We start from the raw sequence: 10,508 nt of genomic DNA, 5'->3' as shown, positions 1-10,508 counted from the left end.
GAGGGTTGCTGGAGTGGAGGGGGGTGGGAGGGATGGGGTGGCTGGGTGATGGACACTGGGGAGGGTATGTGCTATGGTGAGTGCTGTGAATCGCTTAAGACTGTTGAATCACAGACCTGTACCCCTGAAACAAATAATACATTATATGTTAATTAAAAAATAAATAAAATTAAAATTAAAAAAAAAGAACGAGCCCTCAAGAGCCTACTATCCCAGGCAGGCCAGTGACACGTCTCCTGCAGAAGGGCTTCTTGCCCAAGTGCCAAACGGACTCAGGCTGGTCCCAAATGCCAGGGCCCATTCCCACCCCGCCCCAGGCGGCTCTGGGCTCTGACACCTTCCCGACCCTCTGCCCTTGCAGTGAGAGGTCCTCTCCTGAGTCCCGGCATCTGCAGGACCTGCCCTGGATACGGCCGGCTGGGTGACGGTTGGCCGACCCGAGTCTGAACGGCAACCACATGCTGACGGGCACCAGCAGCTGGAGGGGCCGGCGTGCCTCACGCCTGCTCTGCAGGAAATGCTTCAAATACTGGGTCGCGCAGAGCCTCCTAAAGCAAACACGGGGGCAGTCCAAGGGCTGGTGGGGACGGCCACCCGCACGAAGAGGTCCTCTCGCCTGCCCCACTGCGAGCGGCTGCAGGCGCTGAGGGCTGCACAGGGAGCAGCTGCACTGGGACCTGCGCCGGGAGGCCGCGCCACTCAGCTGCTGCCAAAGCCTCAGGTGCGGGGGCGCCGGGGCCACGCGTGGAACGGCAGCCCGCCCTGAGCTAGAATCGCCTGCGCTCAGCTGTCCCCTGTTGCCATGGGGACTGCTGTCTGCGCACGAACAGCCAGCGATGGGGCTTCTAACAGACGCTGGAGACGGCCAGCCATGAGCCCCGGGCAGCGTGTGGCTGATGGGACTGGGCTGGGGGGGGCGTGTGCCCTGACGACGGGGTCCCACGAGCCGCTCCCTGCGCACAGCCAGGGGGCCCACCCAGCCCCGTCCCCGTCCCCTCACCCAGGGGCCTGTCTTGGACGGTGTCCTAACAAGCTTCCCCGTAGCCCCACGGCCCCATCTTCAGAACAAGGCACCTGCTGCGCAGGCAGCGAAGCCGAGGGGTCTACGCGGAGACGACGCGGGAGGAGGCACAGAACTCAGGTGCCCACGAAGTTACACTGCCTGTGGGAACAGGGGGAGCAGGGGTTTCCAACACTCACGGCGGCAGAACAGCAATGGGGACAGCCGAGGGCATCTTCCGAGTGTTCCCTCACGCCTGGGGAGCGCCCACGTGGCCTGGCCACGGACCCGCCCAGCTTTCTCAAGTCAGCCACTGACTGGGCGGAGAAGCCCACAGGCGGGAAGAGACAGGCTGTGTGAGTGGTCACGTGGCCCAGTCCCCAGCCTGTGCTTCCAGCAGGGACGCGCCCGGGCCACAGCCACGAACCCCCGACGGTCCACGTCTGCACGTCTCATTCCAGGGGCACCTCGTCCCACACGAATCTCCTCCCTAACCTCCCCAAAGCAGCCTCCAGGTGCTGGGCCGCCCCCCAGTTCTGTTTCCCTCGCCCCACATCCCATCGCCTGCCCAGCGAGCAGCGTCCCCGCTCCGAGCGTCTGGGCCCCGACACCCTTTCTAAGCCGACACCGCCTCAGACTAGCATGGCCACAAGGGCGGTGTCCGCGGCTGTGACCTCCCTCCCCTCACCCCAGGCAGCTCCACAGGCAAACTGACCCCGTTCAGTGTTTCAGGTCATGTCACACCAGCCGCTTCTCCCTTCAGACGAAGTAAAGGCCCAGGTCCCAGCGACGTGGGTTCCCCAGATGCTGATCTGGATAAGGATTCGAAGGCCAGTTCTTCGGGGGAACACGGAGAGCTGTGGGCACTGAGGGTACACCGTGGGGCATCGCCCATCAAGACAGGGCTGCGCACAGCTCACAGAAGGCAGACTCGCGATAAAGTTCTCATGCGCCTGCTACCGTGACCGCCCACAATCACACAGCACCCTCACGTCCCAGACGCAGCAGCTGGGGTCCCAACACCCACAGTGGGAAAACGGCGTCAGTGATAACCGACCGTGTTGGAGCTTTCGGCGGGCAAGGCCACCCCATCCGACCTTCACAGAACCTACGAAGCCGGTGCCGCTCCCCATCTCACCAACAAGGCACCTGGCATTAGGACTTTCCCAAATGCCCACAGCCTGGAGGCGACAGGGCACGCACGAGCTGGGGCACCTACCTCAGGACCCCAGTCCCGCACTGGAGCCGGCTTCTCTCTGACCCCGTGTCCATCCCACTCTGAGGGGTCTGCACAATGGGACAAAGCATTTATTACATGCACTGGGTTCCACATGAGACCCCCATGCCCACGAAAAGCCTGCTTGCTAATAAAACTAGACAACTTTCCACCTACAGAGCGAAGAGCAATGACTAACTTGGCAATATTTATTCAGCACGGTAGTCAGGCAGTGGGGCAAGAGGCACAGCTCAGGACTCTTCACCCATGGAGCACCGTCCAGCCTCGGAAAGGCTCCTGCTAGGTGCCTCTCGAAGGCTGTCGGAGCAGAGGGAAGGCTCACCTGGCAGGCATGGTGGTCCAGGCCCTTCTAGCAGCAGCAGGTGCAGAGGATGTGGGGCGCTGGTTGCCGTCCACCCCCCAACAGGAGGTGGTGAGCATGGGGAAGCCTGAGGAACGGCACGAAGCGGACCAGGAACAGAAGCACAGTAACCACCGGTGGCCCCTGGGGACCCAGGGAGCCCCGAGAGTGACTGATGCTCTCAGCTGCCCAAGGGAGGCCAAACGCCATGCGGAGCGAATGCTCACCCATCTGCAAGTGGGAACATGCTCCTCCCGTAATGGAGGTCTGTAATAGCAGTCTCCCTTTGTCTAGGTGCGAACGTGGAGCAGGGAATGGCGAGTAATATGGTTTCTGGTATTCAGTCTACGCACCATCCCCAACCCTGCCCTGAGCGCTGTTCGTGTATTCCCACACAGGTAACCCTGCAAATCACAGCACACAAAATCCCCGCTTAGCATCGACTCGCTTGGCTCAGCGTGAAGCCAGGATGACAACCGGCCTCCACAACGTCAGATCGCGGGGACACGGCTCCGGAGTCTCCTCCAGCTGGACCGACGGGCACAGCTCTACCACAATGACAGCACCGTGCTCCACTCCAGCAAACCCGTCAAAATGCCAGAAGCAGTTACCTGGCTGTTTAGAACGGACTCACGGGGCCGGTGCCCCTCCTTTCCCGCCACCCACCGCACCTCCGGGAGGCTGCCGCCGTCGGGCCCTCGCTCTGGGGCCGCCGGAACTCCGCCCTCCTGCCTAACGTGCCCCACCGGCCCTGCGGGGGCTGGCCCCACCGTCACCCGCCCTACAGGCAGCCCCAGCCCGCGCCCGCCACCTCCTCCTGCCCCCCAGGTCCGACGGCGGGCTGCCTCACGCCCAGTGGGTCTGCTCCAAGGTCGCCCGGGCCTTGTCTGACCACGGTCGGCCCGCTCGGCTGGTTTCTCCTCAGAACACCTGCCATTTCTGGACGACGGTGCTATACGTGATGTACGTGGGGGCGTTTCCACAATGGCACTCTGCGCGTTCTACATCACATACAGCGTGACACACGGTGCTGGGTGATCGTGTCACGCCTGCCGCACGACCCCACGTCAGGCACTCGCCGTGCCGCCCGCTCCCGAGCGTCTCCGGACACTGCCGTGTGCTCCTCGGCAACGCCACATGACATCACTGCGTCTTCCCCCGTTCCGCGCCTTCCCTGGGGGGCTGGCCTCGACCGGGGCGGAGTGTCTCGTTGGCCCAGCCTCTCCGCTCCTGAACGGTGTCTGGCCCGAGGCTGACCTCAGGGGTATCCGGTGAACGACCGAGGAAGTGGGAAACTGGACTCGACTAGGAAGCCGACCTGGAGAATCCGCTGGTCCTCGGAGACAGCAGGACTCGCTAGCCCTGGCCGTGGACTTCTCATCCGCAGGTCTGTGCCTTCCTACCCCGGCTCCCACGCTAGCCCGTGGCCTGGGAAGGAAGCAGGCCAGGCCTGGAATTTGTCCGGGAGCTCAGCTCGGGCTAGGTGCCCTGCACTGTCCATGCTGGGTCGCTCCCCAGGGCCCTGCCCCCCCACACGCCCCGGGCCCCCTGAGCTCCAGACTCCACTCCTGCCTGCACCGCACTCCGACCCTCGTAGCCTCATTTCTGAGTCCGGTCCTACGGTTTGACCCCCTGGCATCCTTGTGCTGGTTTTGTGTTGGCATCTGATTCGGGATGCGTTCTGGTGCTGACAGACGTGCTCCGAGAAGGGAGGCGACCACACGTCCTTGTGTGGCTCATGAAGGACTCCTGACTCCGGGTTTCAACCCAACGGCTAGTAGGTTGGTCGGGCGTGTGGAGGGAAGCCAGCCCTCGCCCCGACGCGAGCTCCCCATGCACATCTGCCCGGCCGCTGCGCAGGGGCTGGCAAAGCAGGGCAGCACCAACATCCCCCTCAGCACGGAGGGGGACGGGACCCCGCTGGGGTCTTCCCTGATGGAAGCGAAGTTGCCATCACATCGGTGTGAAGAGGAGAGTGTGCCCGAATGTTACCGCACGAAGTTCTTGAGTTCTCCAACATGCAGAGTACCCCCCAAACGACATTGTGTTTTGACTGAGAATAGATTCACTTTTCTTCAGTTGCAGGAACCGCATCTTTCTGCCCGACGCGCATCCTGCAGCTGGGCCACTGAATCAGGCCCGGATGAGACCTCGGAGCCCATCATCTGCTTTTTGCTAAGTAGGAATGAGGACTGTTGCTCTGACTCAATAGATCTTCTCTCATCATCAAAAAAGTGAGAAGCCCGCATTACAGCAAAGCGCCTCAGAACTGAGTCTCCCTCAGAGAGAGCATTCCACTCCTAACCTCACTGATGCTTTTAAAGAGATGATTTCTTATTCTGTGGGCTGCACAAGATGGAACGTTTCTCAGGATGTTCAAAGGGATGAGAGGCCTCCTTCTACACTTTGCTGTTGAAACGTATAATCTATCAGTTCAGTCGGATAAGCTCAACTCCTCCCCTGCGAGCGATAATCAACACAGGACACAGAGCGGTCAGACCTGGAGGACAAGCTGTCTTCTCCTCTCCGGAGAGACCTTCCCGAGCTCTGCCTCACACGCTGAGTCCCCAGTCTCCAGCCTCCGACCTCTGACCTGCCACTCCATCCTGGCAGGGTGCCCGTCTCCCCTCGCCCTTCCTTCTGTGTCTTGGTCCACTGCCCATGGTACTTTCCTCCCGTGCCGCGTTCTAGTGATCCACAGCCTGGTGGATGCTGATGCAGCGACCCCGCCCTCCCGCGCTGTCCCCCGCCAGCATGCTCCCCACTGACCTCGCCGGCAGGCCCTTGCCCGTTGGCTGGGGCCCTGCAGTCCAGCCAGGCCTTGCACCCCCTCAGCCTGGAATCTGCCCGAAGCAGCTGGGCCAGTGGGAGCCCCACCTCCCGGGTTGCGCCCTGGAACCTCAACAAAGGCTGATTTCTGAGCAGCCAGCTTGACTGGAAATGACAGGCCGGCCCATCCCGTCCCTCCTGCGTGGCAGATCAGCCGGCCCCCCCTGGGGTGCCCCAGCGCGCCTCACTCACCACAGAGCCCACCGGCTGCTCTGGCCTGAGCCTCCCCATCTGTGTCGTGAGGGCTCGAAGAAGAGGAACACCAACAACCCTTTCACCTAAAAATCCTCCAATTCTCTAACTTTACATCTCAGAGAAGCATGTAGGATCCTGTGGACTCTTCCGCTTTTATTAATTTTTCACAGCTGTCTCCTTCACCAGTAAATGAACGCAAATCTTCCTATCAAGTGGGTCTTTTCTAGCATTTCCAGAGCCGCCTCCTTATTTTTCACTGGAAAAGTACAACTTCCTGTCCACACTGAGGTCCACCAGCCCGCCCAACATTTGCTCCGGTCCAAACCTCAGCGAGGGTGCAATGACCACAAACAGGTTCCGGGCCACACGTGGCCAGTGACACGCACAGCACCGCCCGGAGCGCTCGCTGACCCCAGTGGCATGTCCCCCAGCGGGTCACCTGGGGTGGACGGCACACAGCGTGAGTGTGCAGCTCATGCAGCCGCGGGTCTCCCCTCCCCCTGCCCAGCCCAGAGGCCTCCAGGTTTCAGATCCTGGTCACAGGCACAGTGTGTGGACCCCCGGCCAGCCCCGTGTCGCAGGAGGGAAAGCCGATTCCCTCAGCCACAGGAAGCCAAGCCTGAGGGCTCCCTGTAGACCCTGAAGTCACAGTCCCACGTTGCAAAGTCTGGTTCAGGACCGATTTTGGACTCCAGCCCCCAGCCCCGTTCCCCGCCCTGTCCCTGGTATGTGGGCTCTGTGCCTCGGCCCTCCTTGCTGTCCCTCATGTGACCAACCTTTCCTCACCTTCCAGCCCCCTAAGAGCCACACTAGTCCCAGCTGCCGCCCAAGGCCAGCTCCTCTGTGCAGCCTTATCTGGCGAGCCCCCCAACCCCTGGCACCGGGCACTCTGTCCGTGTCTCTGAAAGACCGGCCGGGCTCTGGGCAGACTGCTGTCCTCTGGGTGTTGGCGTCAGCCTAGGGCCTGCACGGTGCCTTGCCCAGGAGAGAGCCTAAATGAGCATGAAGCACTGATGCTCGCTTGGGAGCAACAGTTCAGAGGGGTGAACTGAGTATGCATCATGGAAGGGCTCATTTCACTGTGCCAGGCTGGACTCCATTACCCTTTCCAAAATAGACACACCTGCCCCCTTTACCCGGAGTCCAGGAGGCTGGGCAGCACTCACTGCCCCAGGGGCTCTGGGGTGAGACGTTCGGGGCACAGCTGTCCCGATCTCTCACTCTGGAGTCCAACCCTCGAAACACACTCCTGAGGCTTCAGGGTCCAGAGATGAGCCCTGAGCAGAGTCCACAGGCCATGCGGCTCTCCCTCTTCCGTGCAGACAATGTGTAAACCACAGGCAGGACAGCAACACCGCAGAGAGGAGACTCGCTAACTGCTGCGGACGCCCGACAGGCGAATGAGAAGGGGCCAGGCTCCGGTTACTAGAACTCGAGGAAAGACATCACACCTTTGAGTAAGGAGATGTTCTTTGAAACGACACGTGCTGTCTCCCCACCAAGATGAAAGAAAAAACGTTAGCCGAAGGGCAAGTCTTAGAGGCTTTGTTTAGACAAGCGTGAGCTGACGACACAAAGGTGAGAGGGAGACGTCCGCCAAGGACAGCCAACCAGCAGCTACATGGTCAGCGAGTGAGTCAAATGCGCCATCAGCCAGAAGCCCAGCTTCCCCAGGGTGCCAGGAGCGGCAAGCTGTAGGAACAGGTGATCTTGGAGGCAGGGCAGTGCGCGCGGGAGCTCCCAGCCCTAAGTCATGGGAACCCAGGGGTTGGGGGTGTGCGCTGCTGCCGAGGGGAAGGCAAACGCTTTTCCTAAAAGATACTTAACCATATCTTCTCTGAAAGGAGAAATGCAAAAACGGATTAGAAATATGCTACTTGAGAATAAACTACCAAGTAAATGAAGAGTAGAAAAGGATTTCTCTGTTCTGCCCAATTTGATCAGATGGCATGGCCAGAAAGATGAGAAGTACCAGTTACTAGACTTCCAGTTGTGGGCACCTTGTAGTGTGTGCAGATGTTGGATTGTGAACGCATGCACTGAACACTCACACAGTAAACAGGGTTTCTCTGCACCTGGGAATACAAAAGTTCCTCCCTGTGCAGCGTCCACTTACTTTCAGCGTTCACTAGCGCCTTGTGTTCATGCCGAGGTTCGAAGAATCCAGAAAAGAATCATGTAATACGAGGAAGAGATTCTGAACAAGAACCAGCTGCATCCACCCGTCAGGACATACGCCACTGACGTTTGATGAGAGCTAACGTGGTATTAACTGCAAGCCTATTAAGTTTGGTACCATTTTGCATGAGGTTATCCAACAAATACCCTTGAAGTTCCATCAGCGGGGTTGTGTCCCCTTCACCAGTCGTAAACCGCAAGAAGGGCCTCAAGCGTGGTGCCGGGAAGCCCCCGAGGGAACCCACCACGGGAACCCACCACAGTGACTGGGTCTGTGGCAGCAATCCCAGCAGAGGGCCCTGTTCCAGCAGGTGCTGAGCACCACCACAGCCCACCCAAGCAGGGCCTGCCCCAACCATGCCATTCAGTAGTAGCTTGTAACAAGGGCTCCACATCGTCTTTGAAAACAAGAAACCCCCAGAATCCCTTTCCTTGTTAACACACAAATAAGTCTAGTGCTCAGTGAGCTCATTTCTCCTCCTGATACCAACACCCTTGGGGACCTGGCCCTCGGTGCCCAGTGCCCACTACACGGTGGTCAGTCTACTGCCGAACCATAGAACCCTAATGGTCACAAAGTTATCTTTCATCATCTTTTTCCTGTGTAGCATCAGGTACATTCTTAACATCCTGAAATGATTCACAACATAAAAGAACTAATTTTTTGAAACTATGCACGTGTGTCGTCCGTTTGCACATGCATGACGAGCAACAAGCACTCAGCTTGCACAGCTGTGAGCTAACACAAACACACGCTATAATGTAGCAAATTCAGGTCTTTAGAAAGTGGTTACTATGACATTCAAACATACATCTGACATGTAATCTCCCCTTGGCATATAGCGCTTTGGTATTCAACATGAACACATTTAAAATGACCCAGAAACTAGATTTTAAATAATCAACCTCATTTTCCCAAGAAAGCAATAAAATAAATGAAGGCTATGGTCAGTGAGTGTCCTGTCATGATTGTCAAAGATGGAAAAACTTCCTTCCATTTTATTCCATTCATTATTGCATCCTGAAGTTCCAGCAAATCTGGTTTTGAAAGCGTTACTTCCCAGCACCGCGGTGAACGGCCACTTGTAAAACAACTGTGAATGTTTCTGCCTGAAAAAACCAGGACCTGGTTTGGTCTTAAATATGGTCAATAATCCCTTCTGCTGAGCAGCTAGGACGGGAGAACGGACGCTGGAGGGAAGGAGGGAGGGGTCCGAGCCACCGACACAGAACCCGCTCTGTTTCAGGAGGCAGAGTTTGCAACGGAATCTGCTGGGGCCGCATCAGCCGCCGTGCTGAGGGACGACACCGTACAGCTCGCTGAGTGACAGCCAGCCGCTCCGGCCTCACAGCGACACATGACACTGCAGTGAAGCCTGGGGCACTCGGCTCTCCTGAGAGCTGAAATCGGTCAGGTTTCTGGAGGTACAACGTTGCAGGGAATTCTCCCCTAACCAAAAACTACTGGCCCCTGAAATCATCACTTTCAGCAGGAAGAGTTACTAAGGGCACCAAGATATCTGACAAATAAAATTCAACAGCAACCAAAAGAGATGAGACAGACAGTTTATCCCGTTAGCTGGAGTGCGGGAGCTGCCCACCCTGCAGCCACAGTGCCCGCAGACGGTACGGACGTGGCTCGCCGGGGCTCAGGACAGGTGGGCAGAACAACCAGGGCTTTCAAAGCAAAGCTGTAGCGAAGCCCCTTGTTTCTGTTAAACCCTCCCTCCTGCACTGTCTTGGTCCGTGACAGACAAGCACACCCTGGCTGGGACGCCGAAAGCAGCAGGCACTTGTTCTGTCCACACGGGGGCCCGGGGCCGCCGCAGACCCCAGACCCTTGCCCTCCCGGCCCTGGCCTCTGTCTCAGAGGGAGCCATGTCCTCCACCTGCAGCCGGGTGGGCCGCACCACGGCGATGAGGCTCCGGCCATGCCCACCGACCCGGCCGTCCCGTCTCCCCGTCCGATGTCGGGGTGCTGGGGAGACCGTGCATCTCCTCCGCCTGGGGCGTGCGTGCTCATGCGGGGTTGTGTTAACGGGGCCTTACCTGTAGCCTGCACCACGTCCGCCGTCGTCAGGTTCTGGACGCTGGCGCTCACTCTGAAGGTCACGGCTGGTCCCAGGACACTGGAAGAGACCATGAAAAAGGAGCTCAGAACTGCCCCAGCATCCGGAGCAGCTACACAGAAAACACAGACACGCTCACAAAACACGTCTGAGGCCACTGGCCGTCCCACAGGGGACCCCCGCCCCATGGTTGGCTCTTTGCCCCTCAGTCCACTAATTCCACCGACAGGCTGTGTTTTTCTGACCCACACACCGCAGCGCTCTCATAAAAGATTGAAATCAACCCCAACAAACCAACAAGATAGTCTTGCAAGAGAAAAAGAAAAATTGTTATGGAAACAGATTTGAGTATTTGGCTCCCACGGGAGCGGTAGGAATCAAAAGCAGAACGGAAAGAGACTGGTATTTTAAAATCTCTCTTGACAGGAACCATTTAAAAAACTTATCAAAGTCATTAAGAACTATTTAGTATAAAAATAACTAGTAGGGAATTGCCAGACAGGAATGATTAAAATTTTCAAAGCTTTTTAAATACTATGCTGAATATAAGTTTGAAAAAATACATCACTTTTTAAATAATTTTATTCATCTGAAGGGGAGAGGGAAAGAGGAGGGAGGAGAATAGGAAGGAGGAGGGAAAGACAGGGAAGAGGGAAGGGG

At 58.0% G+C, this 10,508-nt stretch overlaps 1 protein-coding gene across 1 annotated transcript in view; it reads right to left on the bottom strand.

The window, feature by feature from the left end:
* PTPRN2 (protein tyrosine phosphatase receptor type N2) overlaps window positions 1-10,508 on the bottom strand; it is a 715,790-nt gene that overhangs the window by 368,667 nt on the left and 336,615 nt on the right. Inside the window, exon 11 of the mRNA XM_081800880.1 lies at window positions 9,829-9,908. Coding sequence (XP_081657006.1) covers window positions 9,829-9,908 — 80 coding nt within the window. The remainder of the gene's footprint in view (window positions 1-9,828; window positions 9,909-10,508) is intronic.

The sequence above is a fragment of the Leptonychotes weddellii genome, chromosome 12 (assembly GCF_054177405.1).
Source record: "Leptonychotes weddellii isolate Sample4059 chromosome 12, ASM5417740v2, whole genome shotgun sequence".
Classification (NCBI taxonomy): Eukaryota; Metazoa; Chordata; class Mammalia; order Carnivora; family Phocidae; genus Leptonychotes; species Leptonychotes weddellii.
Note: the sequence above shows the minus strand (reverse complement) of the source record. Positions and strands in the feature narration are given on the sequence as shown.